General features: G+C 42.7%; 2 protein-coding genes across 5 annotated transcripts in view; one reads left to right on the top strand and one right to left on the bottom strand.

The window, feature by feature from the left end:
• Window positions 1-717: 717 nt before the first annotated feature.
• LOC108010635 (trichoplein keratin filament-binding protein) overlaps window positions 718-15,809 on the bottom strand; it is a 29,782-nt gene continuing 14,690 nt past the window's right edge. The window contains exons 1-2 of one of the 2 annotated variants that reach the window (XM_017075529.4): window positions 2,821-2,961; window positions 718-2,563 (exon numbers count right to left, since the gene is read on the bottom strand). In XM_017075529.4, the coding sequence (XP_016931018.3) occupies window positions 1,020-2,525 (1,506 nt within the window). In that variant the 5' untranslated portion in view covers window positions 2,526-2,563; window positions 2,821-2,961 and the 3' untranslated portion in view covers window positions 718-1,019. Of the gene's footprint in view, window positions 2,564-2,820; window positions 2,962-15,809 lie in introns of those variants that run through there. The other variant, XM_065865880.2, reaches the window with a different exon arrangement.
• On the top strand, window positions 6,420-14,775 carry PGRP-LB (Peptidoglycan recognition protein LB). Of its 3 annotated transcripts, none has more exons than XM_036817732.3 (3): window positions 6,420-6,577; window positions 13,806-14,174; window positions 14,324-14,775. In XM_036817732.3, exons 1-3 carry the CDS (start codon window positions 6,457-6,459, stop codon window positions 14,605-14,607), a joined length of 774 nt encoding a protein of 257 aa, XP_036673627.2. In that variant the 5' UTR covers window positions 6,420-6,456; the 3' UTR covers window positions 14,608-14,775. The 3 variants fall into 3 exon arrangements, with proteins under 3 accessions (XP_036673627.2, XP_036673628.2, XP_036673629.2); XM_036817733.3 differs by lacking the exon at window positions 6,420-6,577 and adding an exon at window positions 9,202-9,730; XM_036817734.3 differs by lacking the exon at window positions 6,420-6,577 and adding an exon at window positions 13,228-13,338.

Raw genomic sequence — 15,809 nt, 5'->3', positions numbered from 1 at the left:
AATGCTTTTCAATGGCTCGACTTTCGTCCGTATAATTGCAGATAATAATTTTCAATATTTCATAAATGTTCACTGAATGGAGCAGTCTACCTGGATATCATTCCTGCTTCAGAGTCCTCGTTTCTGACTCTGATTCCGATGATGGAGAGTTCGAGTGGAGTAATTGAAACGTATTCATCATCATTTGCGAGCATTTTGGCCATTAGGAGCAGCTTACGGCTGATGGAATGGAATGGGTCTTAGGAGAGGAGGTCTGTCCGACAATCTATTCAAATAGATGATGAATAACATGCATTAAATAATACGCCTGCCAGAGTGTTGTATGTGTAACATTATATCACTCTGGCTTCGCTTGTTCACCAGCCTCATCACCGGAAACTGTCCAAAGATTTGCCCAAGACTACAAATATTAATTTCGATTGAATACTAATCGCATCTGATGTCAGAGAATTGTGTCGGCCATAATTGAACAATATCAAATCCAAATACTTGACAGCCCATCGCATATAAGTTATGTATTTACCTAAGCTGGTTACAAGTTTGACTTGTGGTGTCCAAGTCCTATACTTTCAAAGCCACAATATTTGTACTTACCAGAAACATTTATTATTTGATAACATTCAAGTTGTTAAAAGCTTGTAAGTAGTTTATTTCAACCGCTGGCTGAAAGATCCGCTCCTGGCACCATCCTGCACTTGACAATAATTAAAGCCTTACTTCCTGCTGGCCCACAAATGGAGTGATTTATTGACCCCCTTTTGGGGGGGAGCGCCTATCTATCAGCCTTATCAACTACAAGTGCACAGAGTGGTGTTCGTTAGGGTGAAGTGGAATTCATTGGAGTGGAGTGCATTGAAGTGTGGGGGAAGGGGATTTTACATATGTGTGTGTGTGGAGCGTGTTAAGGGTCACTCAAAAAGTTAAACTATGGCTAAACAGGGATTAAACTAGCCTAAGCACTAATAATACCATTCAAATTTAAGCTGGAACGACGACGATATAAGATTATAATGTAAGTGTTAGGTCCAGGCCACTCGCTTTCGGGCGAATTTCGGAGGAGCGGCTGTTTGCGAGGTGACCACATTGAGGGAACGAGATTTGTTTAGGCGTTGCAGGTCGTTTTCTCCACGAGCCGGCGGAAGATCCTGCCACACATCCAAGTTGAGGTTGGAGAAGGAGTCGCTCACCTTGGGCATGAGGTTCTCCTCCGACCTCGAATCCTCTGAAATGGCAGCTTGAGATTCCACTTCCTTGAGGCTGGTGACTGATGGCACACCCATCTCCGCCTGCTCCTGGCTGAGTTGCTCCAGTTGCTTATTGGCCTGCTCAATGCCATTCAGATGCTGGGTTCTAAGTTCAACCAACGTCTGCTGCTGACTCACATTCTCACGGAGCAAGCTGCCCAGGCAATCCTTCTCCTGGTCGATTAACTTGCTCAGCTCTCCGTAGCGCTGTAAGTGCTGTTCCCGCCAGTTCTCCTCGCAGCGCTGTAGATTGTACTTGGCCTCCGACTCGTACATGGTCTCTATTTGGGCGCAGGCCAGTTCTTCGTTTTCCAGCTGGGTGCGGTACTTCTCCAGGAGGTTCTTCAGCTCCTCCGTCTTGACCGCGTACTTGGACATGCGCTGCAGCATGTTGACGCACAGGGAGATCTGCTTGCGATTGGCTTCGCTACGTTGGCGGATAAAGACCTTGATTTTCTTGAGGTTAAAAGCGTGTCCAGAGTCCACGTTTTTAAGCACCAGAGCACTGCTCTCTTCCAGCAGCTCACGTTCCTTGTCCAGCTCCCCCAGAAAGAGCTGGAAGTGCTGCTCCTCCTCCTTCAACTTGTCCGCCTCTTGCTGGCGCAGACGAAGCTCCGACATGTGGGATTCCTGGAGGGCACGCAGTTCCCGCAGCTGCTGCTCCCGGATCTGCTGGCGCTCCTTTTGGGCCTGCTCCGTGCGGCTGATCTCCTGCTGCAACAGGAGCTGCCTTTCCGCGGCCAGAGCCTGCTGTTCCTCGCGCTGCTGCTGATTCTCGATCTGGCGATCCAGCCAGTTGAGCTTGGCCAAAACTTCGTTGTCCGACTTGGACTGGTAGAGCAGCTTTTCATCATCGACGCCATGTCGCCAGCGACCGTAGAGCTTGGCCTCCATTTCCAGTTTGCGACGCAGTTGCTCCTGCTCCTTTAGCGATTGGTTGACCCGGCCCAGCATCTGGAGGTCACCACCGCCAGGTTCCCGCGGTCGCCGACGTCGCTCCATCTCCTTGTCGTAAGCCTCGTTCTCGGAGGCCAAAAGCTGGCGGAGTCTGTTCTGCCGTTCACTGAGGGCCGCCTGCCTCTCCTGTTGATCTCGGCGAGATTGGAGCTGCTGGTCCGCCTTCTCGTAGTACTCCTTGTTGGTCCAGTTCTCGAAGCGCGATGTGACCTTGCCCCAGTGGCTGTAGTAGCTGTTCACCGCCTGTGTGGCCTGCACCCGGTTGTTCTCCTGCTCCACGCGTTGCGCATACGCCGCGTGCTGCTGGTTGAGGCGCCCCGGCATCCTTGGTCCTTGGTCGATGGTCCTGCTCCTCCTTCCTCCTGTCAAAACACACAAAAAACGAGAAAAAGGAGTGAGATGATGGTGAGAGTCTGAGTGGAGGCGCCAGTTGGCTGACAAGTTCATAAACTTTTAAATTGGGGCCAAGGCAAGCCAAGGAGAATGAGAATGGATGGGTGTTCGGTGGGAACTTCCATTTGCAGTTGCCCTTCCGCAAGGGAAGAATCTCAGCTGGACACACAGACTTCATGGGGCAACTTCATTCAATTAGCTTGAGGATGTTCAACTCTGAACTTACCTCAGTAAAGCAGATATATGCAGGGAGCTGTGAGATGAAAGTTTACTATACGAATGGCATTTCCCTTTGTTGTTGACTGTCTTTTATGTGCTACTACTACTACTGCCTACTCTGACCCTCCATTGGAAATTTGGGAAAACAGAAATTTGACATTTGGGCAAACAGCACCAAACGAATTCCATTCTTTTTGGCCAGTCAAAGGCTTTTGGTCCGAACGCAATTCTCATCCGCAGTTAGGGAATGCATGGCTGCCAACCGGACAAGCGTTATGGTTTCCCCGGCTCTCCATTTTTGGTTTTGGGCTTGGGTTTTTTACCCTCAAACTGCAGCCATCACCGCAGCTGTCACTAACTGCCAAAGCAGCAGCAGCAGCAGCAGCAAAAGCACCATCAGCCACTGGAGCAGCCAAAACGCAGAAATATGGCAAAATCTGTTGGCAACGCCCCCTGTCCACACTCCCAACTAGCAGTCGCTGCTGCCACGACCGCTGACCCTGCTACCCAGAAACAATTCCCGGCCAGAACCAGCCGCCAATCCATCACGAGGACAGCCCAGCAATCTGTCAGAGGGGCAGGCATGCAAATGACCACACTCGCCAAAAAATTTACTATATACTATTAAAATCCCAGAGGATTTGCGGCGCTTTAAAAGATATAGCTAACGAAATAACTGACTGACTCTTGGCATACATTGGTAGCAAATTAAAAGCCTGCCAAAATATAAGTTCATAAAGCTGAGACTCATATTCAGACAGCCTCTAAACCCTATTATCTTGCTTTTCTCATTGAAATGTTATAAGACAAGTATTAGATCCTTGTCCTAAGGCTTCATAAAAGCTTAGCTTTAAGCAATTGTATTTGGTAAGGCATTTTGTATGACAGGTTAAATTGAAATTGGTATCAATTATATAATTACGTCTTTATAAGATACAATTAATCTTTAAAGTGTGTCATTGAATTTATGGACTCTTTTTAAATGTCTTACCCACAAAACCCTTAAACTTTATTTGTGTGAGACACTAGCTTTTAATATTTTTAAGTGCAAAAGCTGATGGCATGAGGAGCGGGCTGACTGAGCTAATTTCCCAAAGATTTATGGGCAGCACGAAGCGCATTGATATATGCCAAATTGTTTACAAATTGATTGCATTATTAATAATGCCCACAGAGGAGCGACCAAAGCCTCTTTCGCCCTCATTGCGAATTCAATGGAAAATGTCAGCCGGCAAGGTGTTTGTGTGAGTGTTTCAGGGGACTGGGGCGCGTAAAATGTAAAATATTCCAGCAAAGTACTCCTTATGTCATATGACAGACGACAAACTTTGGCAATAAATCAAACAACAGGCGACGATGCCGTTTGTAGGAGGGATGCTACCAGGATCTGTTCGGTTTAAGCCCCCTCTCCTCTCAGCCAGGATATCGAAGTGGGCGGCAGCGGCTGTGGGGGCGTGGCAGGCGACGCACACGTGGAATACAGAAGCAGTGGAATGCCAAGATGCCACCGCTATATAGACTTAATACACTTTCGGCACACACAAATTCACTTCCTTAATTGAAATTTTAATTTGAATACTTTGGCAAAGTTTTGGCCGACAGCCAAGCGAGAGGGAAAGTGAGACTCAGGCAGTTCAGGCAGCAATAACAAACAGCCAAAAAGTCGCCGAAATCCATATATATGTATACCATATACCCCGGCACCCATTTCCCCCCTCTGGCAATCACCATCCTTTCCACAGGCAATCTCGCACAGGCTCAGCGAGTTTTCAATTTACGCGCCTCGCGAGTCGTTTGTCATTTTATGCGTCCTAATATATGGCATGTGCGTGCCGCTACAAGGATACCAGTTACGAGGAACCGGTACCCCCAGCCTGCTGGTAGTCCCCCCTCCGATATTGGGGGACTCTCCCTGCCAGCCAGCAAGGCGTAACTAATCAGCACAGACAATGATATGGCGACATCTGATGAATTGTTCGCCCTGCCGAAGATTTCAATTGGTGGTGTTGGCATATTTCTAAATGAGTGTGCACACAGAAAAATAAGATGTCGATAATGAAAAGGCTAGCTAAGAGCATCCTAAACTATCATTCCAGTTAATATTTTAATTATAATAATTTATATATAATTATCCATAAGTGAATGCCAATATTAAGAGCATTTAACATTGTAATGCTAGCTTAAGATTAAATAGTCCAAGATAATAACAAACTCAAAAAATAACTAAGTATAAAAATGATTCTTAGATTCTCTATGGAATATAAAATGTACCCTTTTAAAAATGATATATAATTATAATAAATATCTTATTGTGCGTATAAAAGCTCCAAGAATGTTATCAGAAAGTGTGCTCCATTGAACTATATAAAAAAAACCAAAAATTATATATGTAAGGTCAGTTTTCTGTATGCTCTATTAAACACTTGGAATTAAAAAACCCCCCACTATATAGAATGGCGCTTGTCTTTCATCGAACATTGAAAAACCGGCCCTTAACTTCATATCAATAAATTACTACTTCACATTATTGGCTGATATTCATTTGGCCCGGGACCAATTTATAACGATTGAGATTATGCAGATAGTACAAATGAAATAGTGAAAACTGATATGGCCAGTATCCAACTGAAATTATTCCGTTTTGCCCGCCGTGTAGATAGACTCTTGCATGGCTTACCCATCAAAGAGTTTTCATTGAGGCCCCGGGAAATCCCCAGCGAGTGCAATTACTTTTGTTAATTGTAATACACACAGCCGCAGAGACACCCGTTTATTTGTCTAATGTGCGAGAGTGTAAAGCTTCTGGCCCGATAATGTTTACCTTCGTGGGGTATTCACATTCAGGGGCGTCGGTGGGAGGGGGGGCTGAATAAAAGAAGGCCTGTGATTTTGCGTGTGATTTTTGCCCCCCACTCCGAATTTTTGATCGGAAGAGCGTGCCAAGGCGTAGTTAGTGAGCGGCACTTAATACCCTGATAAGATGTACGATTATCGGGTAGCCAGTCGAATGGTAAATTATGAACACAATGGTCAGCATTATTAGCCGCCGAAAGTCGAACGGGCAATGCTCTAACTGGGGGATTTGACACCAGAAATGCTCGGGGGATCCACCAAGATAATTATAACCCCCTGGTGAACTCGCCTTACTTGATTTTTATCGCATTTTAATTGCATTGTTATACCGCCGTTTTGTTTGCAAATGTATTTTTAAAGCCTAATGGAAAATTTTAAAAATACAATTAGGCATTTTCACACTACTCTATCAAATTGCTAATAAAAAATTGCACATTTTCTGCGTGTTAATCTGAATCGCACACCTGTGGTCATAAAATATTTTTAATTATTTTTGTTATATCCAGGTGCGGGGCCAGAAAATTACGTTTTCCCCCGAACAATGGGGTAAAACAGATGTTCTCGAAAAGATAGAGAACTGAGTACATGTTATTTTATTGCAAACGATTGGATTATGTGTCCATTAGAAGTTCCAGGGGGAGTACCCCCCAAAAAACAAAAAGGAAGACCAACTCGAGATTATAAAACCTAATCAAAGGCACCTGTTGGCAGCAGCGATTCGAAATAGTTGAGTTCTGTTCGATGGCTTTGGACTTCGGTTCAGTTATCATCAAAGTCATTGGCTCGCAACATGGGCGACAAGGCGTCTGGATCGGACTCCACTTTCCCCATCTCCAGTCCCAATCCCAAACCCCCAGCTATCCTCACGGATTCAGAGCCTTTCGAGCAACAACAGCTGGCCACAAGTTGCGGTAAGTGCCGCCACAACTATTTTGCTGCTAAAACAATTCAACAATTTCGAGAAATTTCCCCTTTTTGAAGTGTAATAAATATTGGGTTTTGAGGGGGGCTGTGGGCAAGGGCGGAGGTGTGGTCTGCGTGTTTACCTTGCCGCAAGTATAAACAGCAAATAAAATAAAGCAGCAGAGGTAGAGAAAATGAGTCCGGTGATTTGGACTTCCTTTGGCCGAGGCGCCAGAACGCATCTGGCCACGGTGCTCCCCCTAAAATTTTCGACCAGAAAAACCAGTGTGTGTGTAAACACTATCTCGCACGGAATAAAAATAAATGAAAAAAACAAATTCAGATTAAGTTCGAGATGAAGATGAGGATGGAATGTGCTCGTTCGCCATAAATCGACGACGGAAAATAAAATGCTGTTAATTTGTCTATCCATCCGATCTCGGCACTCCGACCAAATTAATTTACTACCCACCGCATTTGCAGCGGACTTCCCCCGAAAACCAAAACGATCCCACCGAGGGGCATCCCCGATCCATGAAACAAAAAATAAAATTAAATCACACGAATACAAATTAAAAAAAAAGTATGTCCGGTGGTCAAAGAAAGCAAATGACACAGAGAACGACCAGGGGCAGAGATGCTGCCACTAAAATCACTGCGAAAGTCACGGCTTTCAGTATGACAACCGAATTGAGATCATATCTCAAGAATATTATTTTTTTAAGTTCACATCCAATTAGAATAAGATAATAACCTTTATTACGCGAATAGATTTTATAACCTCTAATAATAAAGACACCAAAATTTAAAAAGAATGGATTTAGGATAAGGAAAATATGGACCCAACCACTTGTAAAAATTCCTTCTGCAAAATTTGACCTTAAATCTCCCTTTTTGAACTTAGAACCGTTTCTGAAATCATAAGAAGTTGTTTTTTTTAATTTGTTTTAGTACAAGTAATGAAAGTGGTGATGAACTATGTTGCACATACCATTTCAATAGAAACTTAAATCTAACAGCTAATACTAAACATGATGAATCATCTAAAAAATGCAAAAGCATAATAAAACGGAAGGAAAATTCAAAGACATCAATAATAGAAAAGCATAAAATACATGTTAGCCGAAACTGTAGAAATGGCTTAATCATTTATCAAACCAAATTATTGCAGCACCCAATTTTTTACCCAACAACGTTGACTAAATATTTTTTAAATACATCGATGACAATGCGAAATTTCCAGTCACCAAAAATCACCTCAAGCTATGGAAATGGGCTCATTCATTTATCAAATCCATATTTAAGAATAAAACCCCATCTGTGTCTTCAAAAATTGCATACAAATATTTTTGAATGAAATGGTTAAGACAATAGATGAGTCATGGGATAGGAGTGCTTTTTTGATTCCGTAAGACTTTGGCACACGTGACGGTGACAACAATAAATTACCATTACAAATTCAAATTTTTGATATTGCCTAGTGCCAAAAGCACTCTGCAGCTGGCTGATCGCGAAATGCCCCACTAACAATTGTTTATACATCTATTGTTTGAAGAGATTGTCAACAAAGTTCCCCCGGCTGATTTATGGTCTCGATAGGGAGCCCTTATCAGCGGCAACCTTCAAGACTGACCGATATTGAACTACTTGAATGTGTGAAGTGCCTCCCCAATCGAAATGATCAACCATCCGCATCACGGCCCTCCAATCGTCACAAATCACAACAGTTATAATTGTTAATCACTCGCAACTCTCGGAAGTTGTGATTATGAGGCGTGAATTTTGCCCTACAGCCTAGGCAACGTTTTCAATTTCAATGATTAACTCTAATTGCATATCAAAGTGATAGGTCAAAGTAATCTCATTTCGAGCACGCAAAGAAAAGTGGTGATTTTTAAATATGTTTGAATATGATTAATAAATAGTAAGTACAGACTATTTTCTAAAATTCCTATTAATACTGAATAATAATACCTACCTAATCAATAAAACATTTTCCTTCATCATATAAATCATTATATTTTTTATTTATAAAATGTTATTATATTTTAAATCAATAACTAGTTAAATAAAAATCTCATTTTTAGAAAAACTTTTGTATCTAATGTAACAAATATTATTATAGCTTCAAATATAGTACCCCCTTTTCTCTCTATGCACCCATATCTATAAGGCGAAGTGCCAAGTCACGCTGACACGTGTGGCGGGCCTCGCAATAGTAGTGCTTAAAAAAGAACCCTTCGGATGGGAAAAAGTACCGCCGATCGGAAGAGGTGAAATGCGGTTAAATGGGGCCAATGAATTCGCACAGCCATGGGTAATTCACCGCAACAACCGATCGCTAGATCGTCGTATTAAATTTCCCTAAAAGACCACAGAGTGACCTTAGCGAAACTTGCTGGCTGATAACAACTTTATCAAATTCAGCTGCGACGTTGACTGCGGCAGAGGCGGTAATGCAGGCAGCGGCGGTAGCCGAGGCAGAGGCGCCGGCAGCGGCAGCGGAAAGCTCTTTCCGAGAGCGGTAGCGGTAGCAAATTTTGAAATCAAAATCAAAGAGCGAGCGGCGAGAGCGTTGGGGCCATAAGTTTCATGCGATTAACCATTTGTTTGGCATTGCTCCTACGGCAGCGGCGGCGGCAACAACAACTATCAGCGGGAGCGGAAGCAGCGACGCCAACAGCGACGCCAGCAGCGGCGGTACGAAAGCGGTGTGAATTTTTCTATAAACTCGGGTCCGCCCTTATGCTGGCCAACATTCGCGATTGTGATACGGAGCATAAGGCCGCCATGCGAGCAGAAAGCTGCCAAACCAAAGTCTGACCTTCGAAATTTTGCACAACTCTTGCCACCGCCACAGCCACAGTCAACTAATAACAAACACACGGCAAACAACCAACAAACAACGAAACAAACAACCAAACAAACAAGCAACGAAACAAACAACTCTAAAAGCGAGCAACAATCGACATAAAAGTTCCTAAATCAAAGTCACATTTTGTGCGCGCACACAAGTTCCTAAGTAGCTGAAAAGCTGAAAAGCCAGCGAAACAATTGCAACAGCAACATCAGAAGACAGCAGCAACATTAGCAAACAGCAGCAACATCAGCGCACAACAGCAACATGACAGCACTGGGATTAGTTTTGCTATCCATGATGGGTAAGTGCTGGGTTTTTGGGGATTCCTTCTTATCGACATGCCCCTGGGAACACGAAAATTAAATAGATACCAGCCGCCTTATCGCAGTAATGATTGGGTTTTCATTATTTTTTCAATTCTGGGCGCCCATCAAGTGCAATCAGCGTCAGTTGAGCACTGATAGCCCCATGATTATATATGCACCGCACTCTGATAGGTGTTCTATATATAATATATGCACAATTTGCACGCTGTCAGATGTGTGATTTTTTGTTTCAATTAATTACTGACATTTAACAAAATTGTCATTTACTGCTTGACAGCCAGCGGGCGAGTGAAATGCTTTTTGATTTTAATATTCATAATTATATTCGCACCCTAACTGAAGCTCAGAGTCGCTTATCAAGTTCTCCGGCTTAAAGGCGCATTTCAGAGAGGAAATCAGCTTTCTCGCTCCCCATTAAAAATATCAATGAAACTTGATATCAGTATAAATTGTTGTATTGAATCAAAAGTAACCACAATAAAAAGAAACAATTCAAATGCTTTTTAACATATTAAAATAAACAAACTTAAAATATTCGAAGCGTTCTTCTTGAAAAAAGAAAAAAAAGCACGTAACATGCTAATTTTTTGAGGGCGAATGCAAATAATTTAGTGCGTTTTGTGGAATATAATAATATAGTCATAACAATGTTTGATGAACTGAATAATAGAGTAATAATAATATTTGTGGAATAGAATAAAATAGGCAGGACAATAAACATTTGTGGAGTTGAATAATATAATAATGACGAGATAAATCCAAACATAACAGTATGGAATATAAATATATAATTGTTTCGGATTCAGGAAATTAGATGATTTTCGGATTTCGAGCCTAAATATGTTATCTTTCCGGTTCAGATTCAGGAAATCTTAAATTTAAAGGTCAGATGCAAAATGTTGATAGAACCAAAAATTAAAATTATCCAAAGGGTTTGAAATTTATAGAGCATAGGGAATTAAATCTTCGGTTTTACGACCTAGAACACTGGCTTTCTTTTCTGGTTTTTTAGCTTTTGCCAACTTTTTTGCTGATTTTATTGTGCTCTTTTTTCTGTTTGTTTGCTCCGGGTACTTTTTTGTTTTCCCGTTGTACGGGTATCGGTTGTTTTTTGCCTGTTGCCTTTTAATTTTTGTTGTAATCGAGCGTGACTTAATTTCGCACATTCCCCCGAAACAATGTACGGCTGCACGGATATTTGTTTAATGGCAGACTGACGGGGCTCTTCGGCATCGTCAACATACATACATAATAATATTGAAATGTCTCTATTATGTGCATTGCCTGATTAAAAACAAACAATTACCTAAGGGACCACTCCACTACACTCTCGGTATATGTGTGTGTATATTTCTGCCACTCTAATTATTCGCTGGTAATTTAAATACTTCAATTATGCGAGAATTTAATCAGCACGGCAGCTCCGGCTCGATAAACCGTCCCTGGGATTAATCGAAAATTATCAAAGAACTTTGCGCCTCTGCCTGTGAAATTACTTTTTGTAACAAAGTGTGTGCGGAGTGCAGGTGCAAAAGGTGTAAAAGCTCAGGTGAGGCGATAGTTTGGCATTCGAGGGTGTGAATTTTAGGGGGGGGGGGGGTTTATGTGCGCGAATAGTCGCTTACACAAAGTTTGCAACATTGATTAGGCCGAGGGGTTTTAATGTTTACTTTATTAGGCCGCGCAATTAGGGTAACAATTAGGGGAGCGGGCTGATTTTGAGCCCTTCGTGCTTGGCTGTAAATATAAATGTAATTAACATGTAACACACACACTAGAGAAACTAAGCGGCATAAATTAAACAGCCAACGATTTGCCAGTTCCCTTATATCCCTGTATATCCTTGTAGTACTCCCGCTTTTTCCTGCTCTGTTTATTATTCAAGCACGTGCCGCTCATGAAGTCCAGGATACAGGATCCAGGATCCAGGAAACTGAATTCAGGATAGGTGCCAAACTGCGGGCGCGACACTCGCGAACAGATGGGGAGAAAGTGACAGCACTCGATATCCTTCAAAGCAGTTTTTATAACATCCGAGTTTCAGTATTCAGTAGAATGCCCTATTTTCTGTTCAACCTACTATTTAAACATTGTATTTAATATACACCTCAATACCTTACAAAAAATAGGTGGTTATATTTGGGTGTTAAAAGCTCGCAAACCAAATAGAAACACAAACAATACGGCAATTGGAAGTTTAACACAGTTTTTCAAGAATTTAATTAATTCTGTTGACAATGACCTTGTTTTTTTCAAAGGCACACATATAAACAAACTATTACTTTAATATCATGCCATTTGTGCAACTCAGCCGGATGTCAACACTTCTATTATGTTGACCTCGACTGTGTGCCCACGCAACTTTCGCTCTTCGTAAATTTTAATTACAAACTGCCGCTATTAACTTAGTCAAGTGCTGCGTCTCCTGTTTCCGTCGCCCGTTTTCGCTTTTCCGGCTTTTCCATCGGCACCCGCACCAAGTTTTCCGTATGCATATAAATGCCGGGGGGCGTATGCCCGCAGTGGGCGTGGCCTGTCCCGAAGTTTTTGGCAGACGCCGGCAAACCAAGCCAAGGCGATGAGCTCAAACTCCCCGAACCTCACTTTCATGTTTGCCACCAACTCCGGCAGCATACATAAATACACAAAATTTGAATGAAATAGTTTTCGGATTGGAGTGTGAATTTGAATGTGAGTTAGCATTTGCATTTATGACTCACGGGGTAAGGAACCAGGGCCAAACGGAACTGAAACCGGGCCCCGGCCTTTTCTCCGGCCCGCAGTGTCAATGGCCAAACGCTCACGCCATTGATAGATGATACCCGACCCGTAGCACCTGTTGCGAATCGGCTTCCTCTGCCATTTGGCTTGGCTTTCAGGCATTTCGCATTGAGCACTAAAAGCTGAGTCATGCCGATGTGGTCCAAGCCAAAGCGAATCGAGAATGCCCTACTGAGCCAGCGAAATAGATACATCTATCTGAAGATAAACTACCAATGGCATATCATCTATTTTCTTTCCAAAACACGACGAACAGTGTTTTCTCTTATCCAATGTAAATATTTATTTCCACTTTAGAGGCTTTGAAAAATATTGCGCAAAAGATATAAAAACAATATACAATGCTAGCCCGAAATTGCCCGCTAATATTTATTTTTGAAAAGTAAAAATATTTGTTTTAAAGGTGAATATTCTGGCTAATTGGTAAAAAGAGTATACAAGCTCTCGTATAACAATATAATTTTATCTCTACCTAAATATCCAACCTATAAACCTCTTTTTTACCCTGGAATATCGACCACATAGATACAAAATCAAATAAAAATCACCCATCTCATTGGCAATTTAGCATATTTGATACCCGCTCAGCAGGCAGCCGCTGATGACGATCGCTGTTGCCAATCGTTGCCGATCGGCAACTTGTTTCTTTCGGCTCGTAACGGGGATTTTTAGCGGAACCGGGGAGTCGCGACGTAGGTTTGTCAGTTGAAAATCGTGGGTCGTCGGAACCGCAGCCACCGCCGCAGAAATCCGCAGACAGCAGCGCCGCGTGGGGAACCCGGCTATCATTTATCAATGGAATGTGAGCGATGCACGGTAGCACTACCGCAGACCACACGCCCCCCCTTTTCACACTCACACGCCCCCCTTTGCAATTAAGGCCGACATATTTTGACTGTCTTGGAAGTGCCAGAGTCTTTCGCGCCAGATATAACTCATGGCAAAAGTTAAAATTGAACTTGTTTACGCCACCTTAAATAATGCACGAGAATAAATGTAAACAAACAGTTCACACCAAAAACAAAATTTGAAAACCAAACTTTCCATGTGGGGATGTACCTTAACAGTCATCGAAATACATAAGATTTTGGAATATATTATAGATTGCTTTAGAGCTACAATGCTTTAACAATGTAATATATTAGAATTATAATGTGGTTTTATATTGCTTCAGATGATATAGATATTACGAAAGCCTATTGCAACAATTTCTAATGTAATACCATCCTAAACCCCACTAATCCAAGTTCCCTATATCTATATTTTCAGGCTATAGCCAGCACATGCAGGAGGCGAATATCGGAGATGGAGTGGCCACCGCTCGACTTATATCCCGTTCCGACTGGGGCGCCCGCTTTCCTAAATCCGTGGAGCACTTCGAGGGTCCCGCCCCCTACGTGATCATCCACCACTCCTATATGCCAGCGGTGTGCTACAGCACTCCGGACTGCATGAAGAGCATGCGGGACATGCAGGACTTTCACCAATTGGAGCGCGGCTGGAATGATATCGGCTATAGCTTCGGCATTGGCGGCGATGGAATGATCTATACCGGAAGGGGATTCAATGTTATCGGAGCTCATGCCCCCAGATACAATGACAAGAGCGTGGGCATCGTGCTGATTGGAGATTGGAGAAGTGAGTAGAAGATACTTAAATTATTTAAAAAGGGAGGATGCCTTTCCTTAAAGATGAAAAACCATTTAAGTCTTTAATGAAGGCTTTCTTTAATAATAACATATTTTAACTCTTTACTAATGACCTGCATCCCTTTTTCTTCCTTCTAGCTGAACTGCCGCCCAAACAGATGCTGGATGCTGCCAAGAACCTGATTGCCTTCGGGGTCTTCAAGGGTTACATTGACCCCGCCTACAAGCTGCTGGGTCACAGACAGGTGCGGGATACCGAGTGTCCTGGGGACAGGCTGTTCGCCGAGATCAATACTTGGTCGCACTTCACCCAACTAAACGCCACCGAGGCCAGCACTCCTGCCCCAGTTGAACCCCACGTCCACATGCCAGCCCAACCTCCGGCGGCACCAAAATCCCCGCCAGCTGCGCCCAAGGTCTAGTTAAGGTCTGGGCACCCAGACCCTCATCCCTCGCAAAAGCAGTTTAAGAGAAGCCACAACGAGCTCGGCTCCCCGCACAACGCCAAGGAGTTCATTCAGTATTCATTAGATGTCTCTTCGAACATTTCACAAATAAAGCAATTTCTAGATGATAACACTTAAACATAACTCCCACACTGTGGCTATTTGTATCCAGCCACACAGTCGACTCGTATTCCCCGCCCCACATTCGCACTTGTCAAATCAAATAGCAATTAATTTGTGTCAAATTCGATTTCGATGGCACAAGTTTTTGGTCGACACGCGACGCTGAAAATGTCGGCGACCCCGCAATTTGAAAGGTTTTTCCAACCATTTGACATTGGCTCGCCATGGGGGTCGTTGGGGGAGGGGGGCTCTATAAACCCCAATCCTCACATGCGGAAAAAACGTTTCTAGGTCCAACTGATGAATTAATAAAGCCTCAGGGGATGTCGCATATTGAAATTCCAGACCAATCGCCTTTAAGCCGATTTTTAAAGTCCACCAAACATATGCGGGTACTTTATGAAATAAATAAATACGTAATTAAAATTTGGGAAAATCTGTTAGACGGGTCGGTTGCTAGCAAAAAAACATTTCAAATGGTTGCAAAGCGAAAATTTCCACTGTCGTGGGGGCGTGGGAATATTTGCTGTTTAATTTGGCATGCTTTTCGGCTGATGCTGACAAGGCAAAAAAACAAGTGGCGTGCTTTCAGGCGAAGCTTTAAAAAACATTTTAAAAACATACTTTTGATAACGAACATTGCAAGTTAAACAAATATTTGTGGCAGTGACATTCGCTTTAACCATTTGTTTTCGCTCTGCTGGAGTAATTTGATTGATTTCAGCGAGATACAAGTTACTTTTTATCAGTTTTTACCACTTTGATTGATAGGGACTCCCGAAGGGTACCAATTTAATTAAGTTATCTGAACACTGGAAATTGAATCATAGATTTACTATGATTTAATATGAAACTTGTTTAATCAGTGTATTATAAAAAAATATATCATATTATGTACTCATATCTCATCTGTTGATTAACCAATCACTATGAAACTGACATGACAACTTAATCAGTCTAGCCCTAGTCCAATCGATATGCGATCATTGAGACCAATTATACAGCCACGCACTGTCCGATCAATCGATCGATTGCACCGCTCCCCCGAAATGTCA

This window comes from Drosophila suzukii, chromosome 3, assembly GCF_043229965.1.
Source record: "Drosophila suzukii chromosome 3, CBGP_Dsuzu_IsoJpt1.0, whole genome shotgun sequence".
NCBI lineage: Eukaryota > Metazoa > Arthropoda > Insecta > Diptera > Drosophilidae > Drosophila > Drosophila suzukii.
This window is presented reverse-complemented; position numbering and strand designations above follow the sequence as displayed.